Source organism: Molothrus aeneus, chromosome 17, assembly GCF_037042795.1.
Source record: "Molothrus aeneus isolate 106 chromosome 17, BPBGC_Maene_1.0, whole genome shotgun sequence".
Taxonomy (NCBI): Eukaryota; Metazoa; Chordata; class Aves; order Passeriformes; family Icteridae; genus Molothrus; species Molothrus aeneus.
Genome location: NC_089662.1, coordinates 6,540,972 through 6,563,354, shown reverse-complemented (window position 1 = coordinate 6,563,354; position 22,383 = coordinate 6,540,972). Strand labels below are relative to the sequence as shown.

At 49.7% G+C, this 22,383-nt stretch overlaps 1 protein-coding gene across 3 annotated transcripts; it reads left to right on the top strand.

The window, feature by feature from the left end:
- Positions 1 to 2,467: 2,467 nt before the first annotated feature.
- On the top strand, positions 2,468 to 21,361 carry HNF4A (hepatocyte nuclear factor 4 alpha). Of its 3 annotated transcripts, none has more exons than XM_066561468.1 (10): positions 2,468 to 2,582; positions 6,049 to 6,223; positions 7,982 to 8,076; positions 10,167 to 10,273; positions 12,725 to 12,880; positions 15,785 to 15,872; positions 16,361 to 16,516; positions 17,601 to 17,837; positions 18,494 to 18,616; positions 19,267 to 21,361. In XM_066561468.1, the coding sequence occupies exons 1-10, from the start codon at positions 2,468 to 2,470 to the stop codon at positions 19,407 to 19,409; spliced, it is 1,395 nt and encodes a 464-aa protein (XP_066417565.1). In that variant the 3' UTR covers positions 19,410 to 21,361. The 3 variants fall into 3 exon arrangements, with proteins under 3 accessions (XP_066417565.1, XP_066417563.1, XP_066417564.1); XM_066561466.1 differs by having other exon boundaries at positions 18,494 to 18,620; positions 19,226 to 21,361; XM_066561467.1 differs by having other exon boundaries at positions 6,046 to 6,223.
- The last annotated feature ends 1,022 nt before the right edge of the window (positions 21,362 to 22,383 follow it).

Here is a 22,383-nt window from a genome sequence, read left to right as displayed (position 1 = left end):
TTCCAGCTATGAGTTGTCTCTCTGTGTGGAATAAAAATGGCAAAACCTCTTCTGTCACCAGGAGTGTTTGAAACAGCCCCACAAGCAGCTGCAGACTCGAACATCTCCCACCTAAAACAGCTACAGAGCTGTGGGGTCCCGTTGGCCAGTACAAGCCATGACAAGCTGCATTGGCAAGCTGTCCCAAAACTCACTACACGAGGATGACAAGGGGAGACACCAGGGGGGACATCATCTCCAACAACAGTGCCCAGGGAGAAGCCAATGCTTCCATCAGAGCCCATCTCCAGGGCAAAGGAAGTGTGTGGTGTCCTTGGCTGGTCTGGCCCTCGACCTCCACACCAACATGAGGGATTTGGGAGGGGCCACTGGTGACCCACAGAGGACACTGGCAGTGAGAAAACAACAGTCAACACAGCCCTGGGAGGAAAACACCACGTCCCATTGACAGCCCCAGCCTCGTGAGCCACCTGATGCTCTCCAAACTTCCCCGCTCCTTATCTGCTGCTCTCCTGCACATGCTGCCTCTCTGATTTCTATTCCTGGCCCTTCTAATCCTTCCTGCCTGGGAAGTAAATGGCCTTTGCAGCCCCCTTGCTCAGCAGGCTATTGAAGCAAAAGGTTTGTTTTGCTGAGCAGGGCAGAACAGGCCCTGCTTTTACGATATTTTACTAGACGTTGTGGCAAATCCTGCACATATTTGACCTGGTGTCTGTAGCATTTATCTAATCAAAGGGATCACCGTGGCCTGGCTGGGATTGGGACTGAGGTCCCTGGGATGAGGCTATGGAGGGGGCTGTACTCTACTCTTGCATGTCCATCCCAGACTGCACATCATAAAGCCAATTTTTGGCAAGGACTGTATCTGCCTAAAGGAAGAGCCACCAGCACATGAGCTCTGGCCTGTCCCTCAGGAGCACTGACCAAATGACTCTTTCCTCTGCAGCAAAGGATCATTTATCACCATTCCCAAGTGAGAGAGGAGGGGCTCTCCCCTGTGCTCAGATTCAGACCTGTAGCCTCAGGGTAGAAGAGCTGTTCAGAAGTGCTATGTAGGTCATGGTTTTGGGGGGCAAAGGGCTGCTTGAACAATTCTGTGTGCTCCTAAAATGCGAATAGAAAATCATCACTAGCACAACTGCCCAAAGGCATGTACTGGTGTGGAGCCAGAGACCTTGGATTCATGCTGTGGCAGTGATGGCACTGTGGCCAGGGCAGCTCGTGGTGCCAGTGGGGTTGGGGCTTCATTGGGGTGCCTGGGAAGAACAAACACAAGGCACTGGGAGCCCAGATCAGCAGCATGTGGACTCGGCCACCACTGGTTGCGAAACCAGGGGCTGTTTTCAATGCAGAACAAACTGATACCAAATCATTAATTGCTGATTCTCTTGCTCCACGAGCCAGTGCCATTCAGAGATCGATTAAATTCCCACTCAATGATCTCGCAATTGCACTGAAAACTCTCAGTTCTGGCTGAAGTGGAGGAGTGGTGTGGAGCAGCTGGGGAGGAGGGCACAGGCAGCTCTGGCCCCACTGCCCAGCACCAGCAGGGTCAGACCCAGATCTGGGCAAGGCACAGAATCACTGCTGGTGCTGACAGCAGGCAGTGCACCCCCAGGAGGAAAGCTCCTGCTGCTCTGTTCTAACCTGTCTCATGAAACTTTTATGACAGATCAGCCAATACTCGAGGCTGGGGGTGTCCAGCACAGAGTGATTTCAGCTGTGGGACTGGAGTCACCCTGGCCATTCCCAGGGTGTCTGTGCCACCCCTCGGCCCTGCTCGCTCTTTGGGCATGGCTGCAGAATGGGATCTGTTTATAGGGCATCCAGCCTCCAGTAATACTTGGTTTATAGAGAAGTAAAAGGAGCCATACATTTCACTTTACATAGCAATGTGTAAGTTTCCAGGCAGGAGCTGACCTTCTCTGACCGTGAGGGAGAGAAAAGGAGGAGTGGAAGGGATGGAGGGAACAAGAGAAGGGAAAAACAGGGGTGTAGGCAATCAGTGGCGAGGAGAGGAAGGCAATGACAGAAATGGTGAAGAACCTTGTTCTCTTGACAGGGTTTTTTCCAAATTTTCCACCCCAGGTATAATTAAGAGCAACACCAGCAGCTCAGCATCAAGGTCAATAGCCCTTGCTGAGTGCCTGCACTCAGGAGCCAGGATCAGAAACACCTTGAGATTCAATAATAAACAGTCAACAAGAATCACTGCTGCTCCACCAAAAAAAAAAAAAAAAAAGCTTAGCAGTATTCGGCAATGGGTGAGATGATTAAAGATTAACCCCCTGCCTCCTGCCTCCACCCCTCTGGGAGTATAGGCCCTGAGGCTCAGCAAATCCTTTCAGAGAAATATCTGAATTAAAAGACAACAGGTAGGGGACGCAGTGAAGGCAGAGGGAGGCAGGAGGGCCAATAGCCTGGGCCAAGGGAATCGGTACAATCTGGCCCGTGTTTGCCCAGGATAATGCGCCTTTCCAAAGCCCTCATAGACATGGAGATGGCAGATTACAGCGCAGCGCTAGACCCGGCATACACCACCCTGGAGTTTGAGAACATGCAGGTGCTGGCTATGGGCAATGGTGAGTCCTCTCCACCTTCTCCCTCTGCTGGGTGGGATGAGCCGGGGGCTGCAGGAGGAGAAGTCCCTGCGGTGGCCACAAAAATGTTCCTGGGGAGGGAAGGGGTGTCAGATGGGGAGCGCTTGGGAGGGTTCTGTTTCCCCAGGGGAAAATAGAGGGGGAGAGCAGAGCTGTGTTTGGTACAGGTGGGATGGCGACCAGCAGGCACACACCAGGAGCTGGCTGGAATGAGAGGTCCCCTCCAGACATTCAGCCCAGGGAATAGGGCAGGGGCTGAACATGGTGGGGGTCTCCCAGACCCCAGCCAAAAATTTCTGCCTGAAGTGCTGCTGATGGCTCAGACAGACAACTGACCCTGTGCCTCCAGAGCTGAGAGCCAGTGCCTGGAGCAGAAAGGCATTTAGCACCTGGTAAGGGTGAAAATCACTGCCAGAAGTGATTTAGGCACTGCCGCTTCTGTGAGCCACAGCCCTTCCCCAGTGCAGCACTGGGGTGTGGGGTGCCACCCCCTTCCCTGGCTCAGCCCCCAGTCAGAGGGACAAGGGGACCTTGAGAGGACAGACAAATGTTCCCATCCCTTCAGGAGGGTAGCATCACACCTCACCCTGCAGAATTCACATTGCTGGCCCACCCATTTGGGATTTGGGATTTGGGAACCAAAGAGTCTTGGTGATTAAATGCTCAGAGATAACAAGAGATTCCTCTCCAAGTGTCCCCTAAAGTCTCTCTAAATATGAGGTTAATAACTAAACGAAGCCACAGAAAGTGGCCCTCTGAGCCCTCTCCTTCCAGCCCAGGGCTGCTGGGCACCTCTGTCCCAGAAGGGCTGTGCTGGCTCTGTGGACTCTTCCATCACAGCCTGTCTGGGTCTTCCCTGGCCTATGGCTCTGCTCTGTCAGGGATGTAACATCGTGGTGCCAAAGTGGCTCTGCTGTGCAATAGCCCCCCACCCTCTGGGTCCCAGCCCCTTCTCCACTACTGGGGGCTGGTCCTACCCCTTCAGGTGCCTCTGGGCCACAAGTCTCCCCCTTTGGCTCTGTTGATATCCATCTGGACACTCTGGGACAAGCTCAGGCCCTGCTCCCTGCCCGTGCCCCTCTCCCCTCCAGCGAGCATCTGCACAAGGGGGCTGTGATCTGCCTGCCCCAGAACCAGGGCTTCATGGAGCAGAGGGACAGGAGAATTCCCTGTGACAAGACCCAGTGTGACACTCCAGGAGTGGATGAGTCAGCTGGGGCAGGCAGCACCAACTCCTCTCCTCCTGGGCCCAGCTCCAGGCCAGGGACAGCCCTTGCTTCCAGGGCTGTTTTGGCACTGCCCTGGAGGACACACCTCCTGCAGGACCTCCACCGGCAGAACCTGTGCCTCTTTTTCTGGCCAAGGACTGCTCAGAGCCCAGCCACTGCCTGCCACAGCTCAGCCCCAGGGCAGCTGCTCAGCAGAGACTAAGTATGCCTCTCACAGGCAAAATGCACCCTGTGTTCAGACAGGCTCTTGAGCAGCTCCTGTCCTAACACAATGCTCAGCTGTGAGGTCTCAAAGTCAGATTTTTTCTTTCTTCCATTTACCTTAACCCCTACCACTTGACTGCAGCAGCCAGAGCCCACATTTTTAGCACATATTTGTCAGAATAAACTTAATTGGAAAATTATCCATTAGGCAATAATTTCATTGTTGTTGACTATTAGACTGAGATGTTGCAATTTCCTTGATAAGAGTGCCCGTTTTTCCTGCTCTATGTTCATCTGATTACAGCCTGATAGATTGCTAAAAAGGGATTTATCTGGGCTGCCACAGATATACAAGTAATGGGATTAGAGGCAGATCAGCTCTTCCTCTCACATCTAAGTCCTATGTTTAGCTGGAACTGGGGATTTGACTTTCCTTCTGGAGTGAGCTGCATTTAGCTGAGCCCTGGGGATATGCATGGAGGAAGGCTGTTTTCAGAAGCAAGCTGCTCACAGGGACAAGAGACAGCCAGAACAGCCTTGGGAAAGCTCAGGGCTCTGGGAGTGGAGACAGGAGCTTTGCACTGGTGCTGCTGGAGCTGCGTGACAGGGTGTGCCAGGCAAGGACAGAGAGGCAGCAAAGTGACTCACGAAGAAACACAGGAGGGACATGAGGAATTGGAAAGACAGAAAGCAGGCAGGGAAATGAAAGAAGTTGCCAGAGGTAGGGAGCTCAAGAATCCCTGTGCTCACTCACTGCTGGTTCTGTGCCAGTTACTCCTGCTGAGGGGTGGAATGAGCAGGATGTGCAGTACCTGCTGAAATACCCCTTTCTCTGAAAATAGAAGCTAAAAATGCAGCTCTGCCCCAGCCAGACTTGCCTTGGCCCCCCCAGCACCACAGCTGGGCTACCATGGGGAGCCCAGCTGGGACCAGCCCTTTTGCTGGGTGCCAGGTGGGAGCAGCTGGGGTCCTTAACGGAGTCCCTACAAAAACCCTGAAATCAGGGGCCAATAGACTCAAACATTAAAAATCCCTGCAGGTTTCTATGGCTTTGTAGATCCTGGGTATGATTTGTGACTGGCATTTCCACTGAGGGAGGGGGATGTGCCTGTGCTGACACAGAAAAACGTACATGGGAGGGGACAATTAGATCAACTGAATTAAGGGCTGATCCCTTCAGCCTTGAGGTTTGTTTGGCTTGCTGGAGGGGTTTAGTGTAGCCCTTGTATGGTTTTTAGCCTTTCAGATGTCCTTTCCTCTAGAGCCTGCTGCAATTCCCTATCCTCCAAAAAAAGCCCTGCAAGTCCCAGTCCCCCTTGGTCTGTAAGGACTGCAAGACAAATCAATTTCCACTGTGATCCTACCAGACTTTAGAAGATACCCAGCCTACAGCTTTCTCCATGCCAGAGTGCCACCTTTTTTCTTTAATCAGTCCTTCCTTGCATGGGTAGCCTTTGCCCACGTGAGTTTTCCAGCTGAAGTCATTTGAGTTTGCTATTTACCTAAAGTCTTGTTTTCCCAAAGAAGGGCTGTGCAAGCTGGAGCTCCATGCCTGGAGAAGGGAACTGCTCAGGGCTGTCTTGGGCTCTTTCAGTGCTATAACACAAACACCTCCCTAACAAATCAGCTGCTCACCCTGAGCTGTAATGCCTCAGCTTTTACTCTGCATCAGCTTTTTCTCTGGCCACACTACTGCAGCCCAAAGTGTCTGCAAATCCCCGAGGAATTTTGGCTCTGTCCTGTGACTCCTGTAAAATGGGCTTCCACTTTATCTGAAGGCATTGCTGCTGCCAGGCCTTTGGGAAGAGGGATCTCACCATGGAATACAGGAAGTTTTAGTGCACCCAAAATGCAATTAAACACTGAGAGCTTACACACTCTCTCCTTACACATCTCTCACACAGCCAGGCTGCAGCTGCCTGGTTTCTCCAAGAGTCTCTGACTGGTAACTGAATTAGCAAATGTTGGCTGGCTGTCTCACTGTCTTCTTCTTTGCTGTGTCCTTCCCCAAGCAGACACATCTCCATCAGAAGCAGCCAGCCTCAGCAGCTCCAGCAGCCTCGGGGTGAGCACGCTGTGTGCCATCTGCGGGGACCGTGCCACTGGCAAGCACTACGGCGCTTCCAGCTGCGATGGCTGCAAAGGCTTCTTCAGGAGGAGCGTCAGGAAGAACCACATGTACTCCTGCAGGTGAGGACAGAGGGCACAGAGATCTGTGGCTCACACAGGACAGCCCCTCACAGCTCAGTGGAAAAGCCCTCCAAGTGCCCTGCATCCTCCCTGCATCCTCCTCCACTCTCCCTGAGCTAAGCCTGCACCTGGGAGGGCTCAGTGACTACCCTGACTTTGGGATTGATCACTGGGGAAAGACCCTGGGAGGTCCTGTCCCATACTTTAGGGGCCAAATGGATAAATCCTCCTGGGGGTTTGTTAGTTCACTGTAGACATCCTATCCCTAATGTTTACTGAGTAGCCTCAGCTCCTGCATGTGACTCAGTTCTAGACTGTCCTTATTGACCATCCAGGCCATGTGGCCTGCCATCCAGCTCCAATGCTGTCACTGCCTGTTACATGACACAAAACACCTGAGGAGCACCATGAAGGGCAGCATAATATTCACTTTTCTGAGGATGAGGTACTCATGTTGCTCCTGAAATTCATGCACTGCACCTCATGCCATTGGGGGTAGTCCATGGCTCTCCTGTGCCATCAGCAGCTGTGACCTGCCTGCTGCTGGCTTTGAGCAACTCACAAGTAGAGAGTCACAAAGGAAACTGAAGAATCCTCAGTTCACAGTGTCTAAATCCCTTGGGCTTTTTCAGTCAGTTACTCCTGATGGCCTGACAGCCACATGGAGAGCATGAGGAGCAACATGACCTAAAACCTGAGAGACAGAAGGAAGCCCCAGGTTTATGAGTGCCTGTGAAGCACATCATCATTTGCACCCCAGGGTTATTTAAGGTGGCTGCCCAGGGAGCCCCCTCACCACAACTCCATCAGAAAAGCCAAGATGCCCAGTTCTTTGGAAGCTGAGGCATTTATATGCACTACAGGAATATTTTAAGAGCTGCTTTCAGGCAACCATTTGGACAAATCATAGCTTGGGGGCTTTAAAAAGCAGAGTAGAAGGAAGCCCTTTCAAAAGCTACAGAATTCAGCATGGATGGGAGCCCTTCTCCAGTTCTGTACTCCTTTGTCTTTACTCTGCAAACTAGATCAATCTGCTGTAAATTAGAGCAAATTTGCAAGTGAAATTCATGCTGCAAGTGGCCACCAGGCTCGTGAGTCACACACATAGGGGATCAGTTTTCCCCACCATGCGCAGGGAATTTGATGACACAAGCCTGAAGGGAAGGAGCTGATTTCTTCCCAAATCCTCTGAAGTACAAGTGACAGCAGAGCAGTTTGCAGAGCAGCAATGCTGTCCAGGGGTCAGAAACAACCTCTGAGAATCCCAGACGTAGCCCTGGAGAGATACAGGAACTTAAACTGACTTCTTAACCTCACAAATGGGCTACTACAACCTTCCACCTCTTTTTAAAATTCACAATAAAGGCATTCTTCCTTCCGTTCTACTGGGATCTAACTCACAACAGCAGCTTCCAAGTTGGAATCACACTTTTAACTTTCCTGGGGGTTTGTTAATCCACTATAGACATCCTATCCCTAATGGTTACTGAGTAATCTCAGCTCCTGTGTGTGACTCAGTTCTACTCTGTCCTTATTGACCATCCAGAGGCAGAGGGGAGAGCTGAGATTTTGGTGTAAAAAGGAAACCACAGGTTAAAGCAAGAGTGGAAAAATCAGAGATTGGAGCTCCTTTCTCAGGGTGAGCCTCTGGGAACCTTCTCTAAGCATGTCTTGGAGCTTGGGGCTCTGTCTTGTCCTGTCTTCAGGCTCAGTCTTGCTGCTCCTCACACCTTTCTTTCTTCCTTCCTCCCTTGGCAGGTTTAACAGGCAGTGTGTGGTAGACAAAGACAAGAGGAACCAGTGCCGGTACTGCAGGCTGAAGAAGTGCTTCCGAGCAGGAATGAAGAAGGAAGGTGGGTGCCTCTGCCCTCCCCCAGCAGCAGTCCCTCACCCTTGGGTATGTTTGGGGAAGCTCTTGCAGCCAAGGCTGGTCCCTGCCAGGTGCACACTTGCCCAGCCACCTCAGCCCTGTGTTCCCTGCACTGTGCTCTCCTGGGCACAGATCTGACCCCCACCACAGGGGGATTTAGGGAGGGTCCTGTGTCTCAGAACTGCCCATGTTTGTGCACACAAATCACACCCAGGGCTCTCCAGCTCACACTGACACACACAGCACCTGGGCTCCCACTCTGCCAGTCCACTGGAGGGGTTTGGGAATGCTTCTGCACATCACTGAAGAGCAGAAACTTCAAAGAAGGCCTGGGAATTTGGAAATACTTTGGTAAAACTGCTCCAAGTGGTCTTATCCTAGAGTGACCACAAAACCCACAGCTGGCCAGCTGAGTCCAGCAAAAGTCACACTGACATTTTGCACCTTTTTTCCCTGATAGATATATAGGTTCTTGCTGACCCTCTGCAGAGAGGCAGTGAGTTTAGTTTCGTTTCAGCACAGCAGAAAGGATCCAGAGTAAAGTGGAGCATTTTTGCTATTTAACTGTATGAACAGAGTAGAGATATCCCTACATGGCCCATGCTCACCCCCTCAGCTCCCCTACCTCCCTGTCTCTGCAGCCCTTACCAGCCCTTACAGGTCCCCATGGCAGGATTCTCCCCTTGTTTAGTCCTGTTTTGAGAAGGGGCAGGAGAACCTGTTGGCCTTGATGGTGCTCCTGTTAGTGGAGGGACAAACTGCCAGGGCAGAGGCATCCCACAGAGCTCACCCCATTCATGTCTCACTCATGGGAGGCATTCAGCCCCGTTATTCCATGCAGGGAAATTAAACCCCATGCTCCTCCCAGTTCACACTGCCTCAAGGAGAAACTTTGGAGTAAAAGGGTCCTTGAAGACAACAGGGAAGTACCAGTGTTGTGTTGGTGGCTGCAGGAAGACCTCTGAGCAGGAACATTTATTCTCTGTAGAAGATGTGGTATCACAAGCAACTTTTCTTAACTTTTCCTGAAGAATATAGGAATCCTCCTCTCCATGCAGCTCATCCCCTGCCCAGAGCTGTGCTGTTGTCTGTTAATATTCAATAGAAGTTACATTAGGTGCATGACCAGCTAATACTGAGCAAACATTTGGAAAACATCATGGCATGACTGAACTCGGGGGCCTGCTACTGATAACAAGCAGCATAACCTTGAGAGCTCCTATTTACAGCCGCTGACTGCAGGGCTTTTCTCCTGGCCCAGCCTCATTATTACTTTTTATCAGCTGGATTTATACATGGAGAACATATCAATGCAGAGAGCCACCAGCCCAAGGCAGGGACTGTGCTGTTTCCCCTGCCATGGATCAATAGCTTATTTGAGCAGATGGCTCTGAGTGGCATGGCCAGGGTGACTTAGAGCCAGCCCAGGCCTCGTGACAGACAGAGCAGGCAAATCCTCCCCCTCCAAGCCCTCAAGACTACACCAAACAGGGAGGCACACTGGGGTGAAACCTGTCCTGGGATGGTTTTACAATAAGGTATGAGAGAGCTCTTTTGCTCTGGATGAATCAGCAGGAACAGTTCTGCACTTCCTTCCTTATTGTAGTTGAGACAGAAGTTTTCCAACTACACCTAAACAGTGCAAGGAGCTTTTCTGAATGGAGCTCACAGGAGTCATGTGGGCAAGGAAACCTCACAGATACTCCTCCATTTCACACATCAGCTCTGGGCTGCATACATGAGCATGGCCACCCTTTCAAACCCCATATCATGAAATCAAAAACTCAGATCCTTTGCCAGGAAATTTTCCCCACTGAACTCTACAGGTGTTTTGGGTTCTGAATCAACACCATCCCTGGAAAATCTAATAAAGCAAATAAGAAATCAGATCCACCAGATGCAGTCAGCTCTCACTGGCATCCATCGCAAACCAGACACAGCCGCACCTCCGCCCTGCCTGGCAGGGAAGCTGGGAAACTGCAGCTAAGGAAGGGGAATGCCAGAAGTCTGTGCTAGTTTTCAGTGTGCATTGCCATGAACCACCTGCAGCTCAGCCAAAATCCTCTCTTGCAGCTGTACAGAATGAACGGGACCGAATCAGCACCCGCAGATCAAGTTACGAGGACAGCAGCCTGCCCTCCATCAATGCCCTCCTGCACGCAGAAGCACTGGCACAGCAGGTACCTCTTCTTCCTTCTTTACCAAGTACAAAAGCATCAGGCACTACCTGGAGTGTAGAGCCAGCTGAGTATTTAATAGCCAAGTCTTCAAATTATCACCTCTTTTCTAAGTGGTTCATCTGCCAACTCAACACTGATTTTTCAAAAAGTATTTGTTACCTGAAACCGTCCCTTTGAATCTCCTTAGTCCAGAACTCAGTTGTAACAATATGCAGTGATTTGTTCTGCTTTAATGGGACACAGGAAGGCTGGAGAGCCTGATGGAAGAAAGTAGGGTAGAATCATTGCATCCAAAGAGCTGTGTCTGCCTAAGCCCATGAGGGGCTGGCCTTGCATGAGCAGCCTCCCTTCCCCATGAGCTGTTAGGAACTTTGGATTCCTGCACAGTTTCATGAGGAATCAGTTTCCTGCTTGTTTTATGCAGATACCTTTTCCAGTGCTTGCCTGAAATTCCCTGTTTCCACTCACATACTGCCAAGATTAGTTTCCTAGAGTGTTCACATTGCAAAGATGACTCTGATTTAAGAGGCTGGATACTGCAAATGGTGTCCACAGCTCTGGGAGGACACAGGACAGGATGGGCACACACAGCCTGCAGGGAGGGTTTGGCTGTGAGAACAAGTGATGAGGATGGAGCTGTGCTGGAAGCAGGAGCTGCCACTCTTCAGGGAGCTGGGGAGAACAGAACTCTGTGTCCTGGGGAAGACAAGCAGGGGGTTGAGTTGGCAGCCCATGCTGCTGCAAGGGTCACAATGCCCTGAAGGCTGCCCTGGGAGATGCTCCAGGACAGGATGTGCTGTGCTCTGGGCTCCACATGAGGCTCAGGCTGGAAGGTCCACTTCCTGAAGGAGGGGATATGCCAGAATGGCCAAGGGCCAAACTTGTGCACAAAAAGCACATCCAATCTCATCCCACATCTCACCTTGTCCTATGCAGGCCCGAATATATTTATATACCGATAAAAACAAGATTGATGCTGCTCCCAGAGGTGTGAGATAATGGGGTCTCCAGTCACCACATCTACAAGGGAAGGGCATCTCTGGGGCTCAGAGTCCTGCAGTGCCATCACATGAAAGCAGGGTCTGCTGATAAAAACTACAACCATGGACAAATCCAGGGGAGCTCGGGCTCTCCCACAGAGCACAGAGAGATTCATTAAACAAGGCAGGCTCCAGCACGGTAATTGGTAACTTTTATGTGCCTTGCTAATTAGAACAAGATACTGCTGAGGAGCTGCTTTCTCCAAGATCTAGGGTCACTCACCCAGAGGTTTTTATTTATTTGCTAAGCCTTCCGGGCCCTCTGATTAGGGTAATACATGGTGAGATTTTTACAATCTTATTTATTCAATAATAGCTGGTGAGCTGGAAAGCCTCCAGGTAATGCAACCTGAAAAAAAAAAAGAAAATGCAGGTGGCATTTGAATTCCATTTCCTTGGGGAGGCCAGCAGGGTCCGAGCTGAAAGTGCTGGCAGGAATAGGACAGGAAGAGCTGATGTTGTACAAGAGCACAGAGGGCAGGCAGAGGGCAGTGATGGGGTTGAGTTAATTGCTTACAGAAGCATGAGGATAAAGTAGTGACTAAGGGCAAAATTTTAGATGACCTGGGTGAGCAGCTATGCATGAGAACCAGGCAGGAGGTTGGGTGCCTGGTATGGGGGAGATGTTCTGTCCAGCTCTGTGTGACAGCACTTGCAGAGTTGTCAGGGTTGTGCTTTGCAAATGAAGTGGCAATCACAAATAATTTGCCATGTAACAAATGTCACCCATGCTGTGGGCATGTTTGAACTTGCCCAGTTTTGCCAAAAGGACCTAAAAGCCAATTGGGAGGTGGGAGACTGTTATCTTTAAAGTCTGTCTTTAGCTATTCAGAGTGGGTGATGTCAAATGTTAATGACCTGGTGCTCACAGAAAGCAATGTCAGACCTAGAAAGCTGTGGCCTGGTGAGCTCATGATGACTCAGGAGAGGAGCAGAGCCTGCTCTCCTCCTGTGGAAAGCAGACAGGGCAGCTCTGGCCAAGCCCTGCCTCTGGAGCAGGCTGGAAGGGGGAGCAGCTCTCTGCACTTTGGTGGGTAGATGTGTCCTTTCTGCTGGTGAGGCTGACTGCCACACAAGCCCCTCTGTTCTCTCCTGGATCTTGACTGAGCACACTTGCTCAGTGGGAGGAAGATCCTGGCTTTAGGAATGTTTCCTTGAAAGTCTATTCAAGGCATTGCAGTTTACCAAGATGATGCACAGCCTCTGCTCTGCAGCATTTCATGTTCAGAGACCCCAGGCTGATCGGACTTTAAATGAGTCTTGTTGGGTTACCTGTTCTGGGAGCTGGGTGTGTGCAACAGAAAAATGTAATTATAATTTCTGGAGTCTGCCCAACCCATGGGCTGGGGATTTTCCTCTCTGTGGTTCCTCTGTGGCACGGAAAGCTGAAGGATCTCTTCTCTCCTTCCAGATATCATCCCCTGTTCCTGTGCTCAACGGAGACATCCGAGGGAAGAAGATTGCCAATATTTCTGATGTGTGTGAGTCCATGAAGCAGCAGCTGCTGGTGCTGGTGGAGTGGGCCAAGTACATCCCCCCCTTCTGTGAGCTGCCCCTGGATGACCAGGCAAGTCTCTCCATCCACCCCACCTCGCTCTGCCCTGGTAAAGGCAGCGGGGAGCCAAAGCCAGCTGAGACCTTCAGAGAAAATGCTCATTGTGCACTCTGTTATCCTGACTGCTGCAGCTGATTGGGAACAGCATCCATACAATGCCAGCCCAGGCCAGGAATCCATACAATGCCAGCACGGGCCACTTGCATGTGCCTCTAATCAGCCCATGAGCACAGCCAGATAACACTGAGCTTGAATTAGGTCGTTATCAGATGAGCATTTTGGGGTCAGCCAGTCATTTATTAATTATGGTTTGCACAGCACTTTGAAAACCTGAAGTGCTTGACAAATGCTTGGGGTAATCAGAATTAGCAGGAGAGATTTCTAGCCGAAGGTCTGCCCAAAATTTAAAATCTGCCTGTCTCTTGCTGCTTCCTGCCTAGGGGTATGCTTGTACCCATGCTCCTAGCATGGAATTTTGAAGCTATACACTAGTTTGCTCCCAAGGCAGTGGAAAATCTTTTTTCTAGGATTAAAAAGCAAGGATCTATTTGCATTTAACAGAAATTACTAAAATGGCATTTGTGGGTTCCCTAATGAAGACAAGCACAGTGGCTTTGGTGTCCTCTCTAGAACTGCACTGCAGGATCCCAGGCAGCCTCAAAGACGTACAAGAAGAAGCCTCCTGTGGATGTCTGAGTTTCAGAGGTCTGCAGTAGGTGTTGGAGGACATGATGTGCCCAGCCTTGAGCAGCACATGTGGCTGGGATAGCACTTCTGGCAGGGCCAGCACAGGTCCTGTCACAGGCAGGAAGGTATTTCCAGTCTGTCCAGTGCACAGTCACAAAACCAGCATGTGTTCTCTTTAGCTAGGACCAGTCTCCAGCCCTATTGACCTAGAGGTAATTTTTATATAATGAAGAAAAAGGATATCCAGTTGAGAGTGTCCAGCTGATCAAAACCCCCTAAATCCTAAATCTGAGCTCTTTAGTAACCACCCAGTAGCACCCAGAGATCTGGGGAATTCAGTGCTCTTAAAATGGGAGCATGTTTCCTTCTTTTCTATTGTGTGCAAGTGCTAAATTGTTTAAAATTATAAGAAAGCTGTTAAACTGCTAAGGAAAATACAATTCATAATTTCTGGAAACCACAATGGACTCCAATGGCAAATGCCATTTACACAGCATATATAAATGAATAGGCTGCAGCCCAGCACAGACCTGGGGCAGCTCTGCACAATCCATCACATCCTTGTGCCATTTGGAACAGAGGCCCTAAACCTGGCCAATAACTCTGCAAACTACAGCAACTTCCACATGAGCTCATTTTACAGTTGTGGGGCTGCAAAATTCCTCAAAGGAGAAAAGAGAGCCTAAAGATGGCACAGTTTGAACTCTTCCTTCCCACAAGGGAGATGCTGCTCCATGAAACACATCTCCTTTTGTAGAAAAGATTACACCCAACCCCTCATTCTCCTTCTGCACCAAAATGTCAAAACTACCATGTTTTGTGGGGCAAAGACATTTCATCTCAAAGTTCAGGTTCTGCTTTGTTGTGTTACAACTGTATATTTATCCTAATTCACAATGGAATGATGTATCTCAGGTTCATCACTGCAAGAACAAATATCAAATGAGATGGTTTGGCCTTCTTGAAATAATTCACTTTAACCCTGCTCAAACAAGGAAATTCTGTGGACACAAAAAAGGTGGTTACAAACTGAGCCTTCTTGAACTTGCAATAGGCAGGAAATTTTTGGGTGAGAGCTTCACTCTTTCCTGGGGGCTATTCCTTGTCATAGCTTTGTCAGGTAGGAAAGCTCAGTTTTGTGCAGCTCTGATAATTCCAACAGCTCAGCTAACATATCCACCCATGTTTGCACAGCAATAGAGAGAGGCTAGATTTTGGCATCTAGATAAAGATTCCCCAGTATCATGTGTGCACAGTCTTTTTGCAAGGATCTCTATTTATTTTGCATAACCTTTTTTACCATCTGGGGTGGAAAAAAAGGTAAAAACCCGTCTCCTAGACATCAGCATCTTTGCTAACCAGAGCTCTCTCCTATGGGTGATACATTCTCCTTGCATTCCTGGTGGGGTAAGACTTGTCTTGGCTTTGACAGATGCTGAGGGTAACACACTGGAAAAGTGGACCATTCCCATCAGGACATACTTTTCAGCATTTCTCTATTAATGTTTAATTATTGTTTTCTCCAGCAGAAGGTCCTGGCTGGACATTAAGAAGTCTCTGTGTCAGGATGTCCAATTGATTGTTAACTTCTCTTTCTGCCTAAATCTCTGAAATTTTTAACTGAAGGAGGGCAAAAGATTCAGAACATTCTCAGGAGCCACTGGAGGGTGTAAAGTGAAACACTTCAATCATTAACATCGGAGGAGAAAAACATCCCTCTGTCTTCCCTGTCCCCAGTTCCTATGGCTGTGCAGGGGATGAGTGGCCAGGGGGTGACCCCACTGCCCAGCTGGACATGGGTCCCCATGGGTGTGATTGCAGTGGGAGGTGGGCACAGCTCAGAGGGACAGCAATGTCCAGCAGCAGGGGCTGTACTTCTCCTCACTTCCCAGGATGGAGTGTGGTCCCTGCTCTGCACTTGGCTGTCTGCAAACAGCCCACACTGGTGGGAGGTCCTGGGACAGTCTAGCATGGTCCTGCTCATGGCATCTGTCCTGAATATGGGATATTTCAGGTGCTGTCTCCTACCTGCTGGTTCTGCTGGATTTATATAACTGGTTTAGCACAGAGCATTATTTTATCTCTTTCTCTGCCTGTAACTGAAGAGGGGCCCTGACTCCCATCCTTGAGTGCAGTACAGGAATGCTGAGCTTTCCCTCTTGCTGACATGAAATCACAGTTTTGTCTCAGTCTCTGCATCACCCAAATAACTTTTCCCTGCCCTTGCAGGTGGCACTGCTACGTGCACACGCAGGGGAGCATCTGTTACTGGGAGCTGCCAAGAGGTCCATGGTGTTCAAGGATGTCTTGCTGCTAGGTAAAAATTGCACTTTGCTCCCAGCCAGTCTGCTTCTGTGACACTTCCCTGCTGGGGTGAAGGAGAGGGTGGTTCAGTGTTTGTGGACATCCTTTTTGCAGGGTGGTGGCTTGAGCTGTTCTGTATTTTAGCAAGCACAGCCAGGCCTGGCTGACATCAAGGCCTTGAGGTTTGACAAAGTTGGGGACTGTGTGAACATTTATGGTGCATCCCCAAGTTTGTGTAAGCAGGCCGTGGTGGGATTGAGAAAAAAGCTCTCACCCATTGGTCAGCTTTTCCTCACTTGGGTGGCTCCTGTGTAATGATGAGCTGCTCTAGTAAAACAGATCAAAGTTTCTGGTGTTCTGAGACAGAGTAGGGGCTGAAGGAGGAACTTCTTAATTCTTCCACCCACTAAAATTATCTCAGCATTAGCTCCCTACCTTTTGAACTCCTTGTCACCCCAGCTAAGTCTGAGCAATGACAAGGTGATGGTGTCTGTGCTGCAGGCAATGATCACATCATCCCACGGAACTGCCCCGAGCTGGTGGAGGTGAACCGTGTGGCCATCCGCATCCTGGACGAGCTGGTGCTGCCCTTCCAGGAGCTGCAGATAGATGACAATGAATATGCCTGCTTGAAAGCCATCATCTTCTTTGACCCAGGTATGCCCCAGCTTGGGGAAGGTTACCATCAGAGGGGCCTAGTCTGGATTATGCTGACTAACACCAGTCCTGAGTGGTGGAAAAGCTGCCTGGTGTTTCTCTCTGGGCCAAATTGTTCTTAAAAAGGGAGGAGAGAAGTCAGTCTTGAGAAAGATTGTCCATTGCTGTTATAGTAGCTTTTTTGAGCTAGATCTTATAAGCTTTTGGAGGGCTATAACACACTTACAATAGCTCAGCTACTTTTGGAAGCATAAAAATCAGCAAGATGGCTTCTGTTGCAGAGTTAAAAACAAAAAGGTTTAATAAAAGGCAAAATAACAAACAGAGAAAAACTGAGTCAAGTGTAGGAAGTCCTTGCTCTTAGTAAACACCTTACAAAAGCGATCAGTTTCTTTGTTCACTTCTTTTTCTAGTAAATTGCCTAAGCTTCTGTCCAATTAACTATCCTTAAGTTTGAGGTGAAGTCTTCTAAGCCTATGAAGTAGCTTTTTCACTAATTAAAGAGAGAAACTTCTAAGCTTCTTCCCTTCTTAAGGAGACAAAAAATAGTTTTGCCACTCCATCAACAAAGAACACACTCATATAAAATTTCATATGTAGCTATGATATTTTATGAAAAATCCCTTCGCTAGGATTTTTCTCTTGAGAAGCTGAGAGGCCTCAGGAACAAAATGTAGACAATAATTATCTGCTGCTATGGAATGCAACAGGTGCATCTTTGATCATGTGGTTGTTTCTAATTAATGGCCAATCACAGTCCAGCTGTCTTGGACTGTCTAGTCCGTCACAAGATTTTATTATCATTCCATTCTATTGCTTGCTAGCCTTCTGATGAAATCCTTTCTTCTATTCTTTTAGTATAGTTTTAATATATATCATAAAATAATAAGTCAGCCTTGTGAAACATGGAGTCAGCATTCTCGTCTCTTCCCATGTCGGGGTTGCCTGCGAACTTCCACATCCTAACCCTATCCACCGCAGCAGACGATGGGCAATCAGAGGCAGCTCCCCTCAGGCTGTGCCCAGCTGTCACTGACAGACAGCAGCCTGGAGAGCTGAGAGCTGGCTGTGTGGGTCGTTGCAGATGCCAAGGGGCTGAGTGACCCGTCCAAGATCAAGAGGATGCGGTACCAGGTGCAGGTGAGCCTGGAGGATTACATCAACGACCGGCAGTACGACTCGCGGGGCCGCTTCGGGGAGCTGCTGCTGCTGCTGCCCGTGCTGCAGAGCATCACCTGGCAGATGATAGAGCAGATCCAGTTCGTCAAGCTCTTTGGCATGGCTAAGATTGACAACCTGCTGCAGGAGATGCTGCTGGGAGGTGAGTACTTGAGGGTCTGACAAGAGGCCTCTTGGTGTTCCCTGATTGTTGTCCCCTTGAGACCCTCCTTGGTCACTGCTCCCTATCCAGAAAAGTTAGAGACAGCTAGTCTGCAGGACTCACACAAAATCATCTCCCCTGTCCTTGACAGGGGGAACCAAGGGTCCTCTACTTCTTCTCATCTAAAGAGATGTATCAGCTGTGCCTCTGCTTACAGAGAGGCACCCCCAGCCCTCTGCATAAACTTTGCTGTGCACCTCCCAGACTCCCACCTGGCAGCCATTTCACCAATCCTCCTCTGTCAGAAGGGACTCATCCAAACAAAAAGGTCTGAAAAGCTCAGGTTGAAAGAACATCCTAGATTTTCTAGTGGGAGCATCCAATGGGACAAAATGAAATTAAAAGTTCCCGCTGTGCTATTCTGCATGTGGAGGTGTGACTAAGGAATATAATTCTTTATGAGAGGACATGGAGGCAGCAGGCAGGGGTTAGTTAGTTCAAGGCATGCATGGAGGAAAAAGTGAAGGGTGTGCTCCAATCACCTGTGCACAAGGGGATGGTGCACAAAGCCTTGGACATTTGGGTACAGTGGGTGTGCCCATCTAAGCTGTCTCCTTCTGCCACTGTGGCAATTAATGTCTTGTGCATATTCTTAGGCTCATCAAGTGAAACGCCGCACACCCACCACCACCTGCACCCTCACCTGATCCAGGAGAACCTGGGAACAAATGTCATTGTGGCCAACACAATGCCTCCTCAGATGCACAACGGGCAGATGTGTGAGTATATCCAAAGACAGAGAGCTCCTGGGAGAAACCAGGAGCTTTCCAGTGTGCCTTTGGAGGTAGTTTCTACCTTGCATGGAATTCTGCAAGCAAGACAAAGTCTCTGGTAATGAGCGTGTGAGAAATTCCTATGCAGAAAGGAGGGAAAGACAAACAGAGAGGTGGGTTAGATTAGATTAGGCCAGACTAACTGATTCAACAAGATACTCCTTGGCAGACTGCAACTTTTACATAGCCCTTAAGGGATGAATGATCCTATCCAGAGCTTAGTGAAATCAGTGGAAAGGCTCCCCTTCGCTTGAGTGGTTCAAACACACCTCAGTTTGTCCTCTGCAAAAACACAGGAGGATCTGGCCCACCACATGGGGCCACCACTGGAGACCCTGTGCTGAGATGAGCTTGGCTGACCAAAAATGTGGTTAGTAGAGGTCAAAATGTCAGCAAAATGCCCTTATTTGATGTTGGCTATTGTGGTTCTCCTGGGGCATCAAACCATGCCTGCATGTCTGGGCTGCCCTACAGCAAACACAAAAGCCCTTAAGAGGCTCTGCTGTGCTGACATCTGAACCCTGCATGACTGAGGACAGATCCCAGTGCTGTCAGGTTTGTGAGGCCCTCTTTTAATTCAGTTTCTCTCTCTTCAGCTACACCAGAAACTCCACAGCCTTCTCCACCTGCAGGCTCAGGATCAGAGCAGTACAAGCTGCTGCCTGGAGCCATTGCAACCGTGGCCAAGCAGCCCACGTCCATCCCACAGCCTGCCATCACAAAACAGGAGGTCATCTAGCAAACCCAGCCAGCCAGCCTCCTTCAGAACACCGTGTGGGAGAAAAGCCCAAACTGACTCTGCCACTGTGAAAAGAGAAGCCATCCAGAGGTCCCTGGGCACGGACACACGGACTTGCTTTTTGGACTGACCACCACCAGAAGGTGTCTTCCTGCAGCTACGGACAGCACGTGCCATGGGCAGCCCCAGAGTCCCAGAACTAAGGCTGAAGCCTTGCCAAAACCCTCAGTCCTTGTAAGGAGGGCCAGATTCCTGCCTCCCTCTGCGGGGAGGTAGCAGTGACTGGCTGGGGACAGGCTGCTGCCCCACTGCCACCTCAGCACTGGTTCAGCCACAGCAGACGCTGTGAACGAGAATTCCCTGTGCTGTGGGAGTGGAGGGCTTCCCTCCCGCAGCCATGCCAGCCCCCTGACAGTCCCCAGTCCAGCCAGACTTGATGGAGGTGGAAGCTCCCCCAGGAGCAGCACAGCAGGTGAAGCACATGGGGTTTGCCCAGGCAGCACTGCCAGAACTGCTCCTCAGCCTTGGCTAGTCCCAGGTCTTTGCGTGGTGTCACCCACCTGCACTCTAAGCCCCCCAGCCAGATCTAATAAATCTTTTCAGCTGATGCTGGGGCAAAGTCTGGCCCACCAAGATACTCCACTGTTTGGATCCCTCTGCCTCTTGAGGGGTTTTGATATTTCCATGCCATGCCTGCCCTCTGACCACAATGCTCAGAGAGGCAACCACTGCCAGACCCTTCCCTTGCAGCACTCACTGCCTCCTGGCAATCAGAGGGACCAAGGGATTCCAGAGATTTCAGCTAATGGGGTGGGGTCACCCCTTTGCAGGCTGGCAGCACTGCCCAAATATCACTGGCCCAACTACTGCTTGTCAGCAGTCAGAAGACCACTGGATGCCTATTTGAGAGGGAGTGGGGGAAAGATGTAGGAAGGGGAAAGACCTGTGGGGTGAGAAGAGCTTGAAACTCACAGGCTGGCCCAAGGTCTTGGGCTCTCTAAGTGCTGGGAGCATTGGGACCCAGGATCTCAGTTCAGACCCAACTTAATGCTAAGATATGCCACACAATCCACTTCTCTAGTGCAGTGCCACTCCTTCAGCTTAGAGTGAGTGGCTGATAACAGATTTATAGGTCTTCATAACATGATAAGAATTCGTTATGACTCCTTCAGACCTCAGAGTGTTTGAGAGCACCAACCTCAAAAATACAATTCTTGGGGTCCTGCAGAGAAAAGCCCCAGAGGTCAAGAAATAATCCTGTCTCACCCAAGCCCCTTGGGTCTGCCCCAGCCTTGGGTGTGCCCACCCTGCTCTGCTCCCTCCTGCCCCTGTTCCTCTGCCTGCCTGTGCCAAAGCCCTGCGGATCTGACCTTTGGTTTACAGCTGAAAGCAGGAAAGGAGCCCTCCTGCTGCAGGTGCCAGCAGGGCTGGAGCTCCCAGAGCCCTGCACCACGGCAGGCCTGAGTCCCTGCTGGCCTCTCAGGAGGATGAGGATGGTGGTGGCCCCATGGCTGCCAAGAGGTCTCTGGTGGGGACAGATCTGAGCCAGCTCAGCCAGAGGAGCTGCAGGTCTGTCCCTTGATTTCCAATGCAAAATGAAACCCCTCGTGCTGGCGGTGTCAGAGGTGCTGTATGGTCCCAATGCTGGTGGCATCGTACCAAGTAATTTATTGCAATGATGAATCCAATCATTTTCTGTAAATTATTTTGTAAATCACATTGATTATTTATAATTGGGAGATTAAATGCAAAAAAAACCCCTCAACCCTGTAATAACCAAGCTGTCTTTTCCAACTGCAGCAACCTTTTTTCCTGTACGTAGACATACTTTGTGGGGAATTCTTTTTGGTCCATTTACACCAAGTATTCCTTATATTGTACATTAATTTTTGCTGGTTTCTGCCTTCCAATGGAAACAGAAGAATATTTCTTCACAAGAGTTTGTATTCATAAAAAAAAAAAAGAAAAAAAAAGAAAAATAAATGCAAAAATATTTTCTAACTTTTCCCAGACAGATGGATTTCTTTCTTCTAGGAGGATTTATTTTAAATCAAGGGGCTAACTTCCCTGTTGGTCTGAGCACAAAGCATATGTGTGTATGGAGAAAAAAGCCCAAACAAGTGTTTGATGCTGTTGCCAGCTGTCACTATTTCCTGGCAAGCCCAATGTGTCTGTCCTGAAGCCACGTGTGCTGGAATCATAGATTGAATGACAATCCCAATTTTCATTAAAAGAAAAACAAACATGGAGAATAAATATTTGCTTTCATGATTTCAGGGAGCTTAAAGGCTTGAAGTAACCACATTCTGAAAGCCAGGCAAAGGAACCTAAAATATATTATTCACATTTCAAACATGTTCATTTTATGTCCCTCTTGTATTTCAAAGGTAATTTCTGAGCACTTTGGGGTGGGTGATTGTCCTTTGTTTCAAACACAGCCACCCTACTGCTGGCAGCAGGTGGGAGCCAGACTGAGCCTATGGGCCACAGTAAGATGATCAAGTGAAAATCAACTTATCACTGGCTGTAAAGGTGAAGAAATACACTGGCAATTAGAGAAGGCTCTTAATGACCTGCTTTCCTGACCACGGGAGGCTGTGCTCAGCTGTAGCATGCCCAGGAAGAGAACAGGAAGAGAGGAGAGGTGTAGATGGCTGTAAAGATTAGGTCTCTGGGAAGGAGCAGCATCCAGCATTTCCAGCTCTGTCTGCAGGAGCTGGCCCTCATTTACCCCATCTCCTGCCTCTGATGAGAGTCGAGGTGGGCAGTCTCATCGTAGTACAAGGGATGAGAAGCAGCCTGATTTTCCATCCCATTACACTTCCAGTGGTGTCCCAGTGGCAGTCATGCTGGTGAGAACTCAGCAGGGATGAGATGCAGGCTGTGTTTGAGGGCTGTGTGGAGGCAGCATTTAGAGCCTGTCCCCACTCTGAGTCAAGGACCTGGGAGAACAGGACAGATCTTAACTAACCTG

Coding starts and splice junctions, on each gene's coding strand:
- HNF4A (XM_066561466.1), top strand. CDS start 2,468: ATGCGCCTTTCCAAAGCCCTCATAGACATGGAGATGGCAGATTACAGC. Junction 6,224..7,981: donor AACCACATGTACTCCTGCAG/GTGAGGACAGAG, acceptor CTCCCTTGGCAG/GTTTAACAGGCAGTGTGTGG. Junction 8,077..10,166: donor AGCAGGAATGAAGAAGGAAG/GTGGGTGCCTCT, acceptor CCTCTCTTGCAG/CTGTACAGAATGAACGGGAC.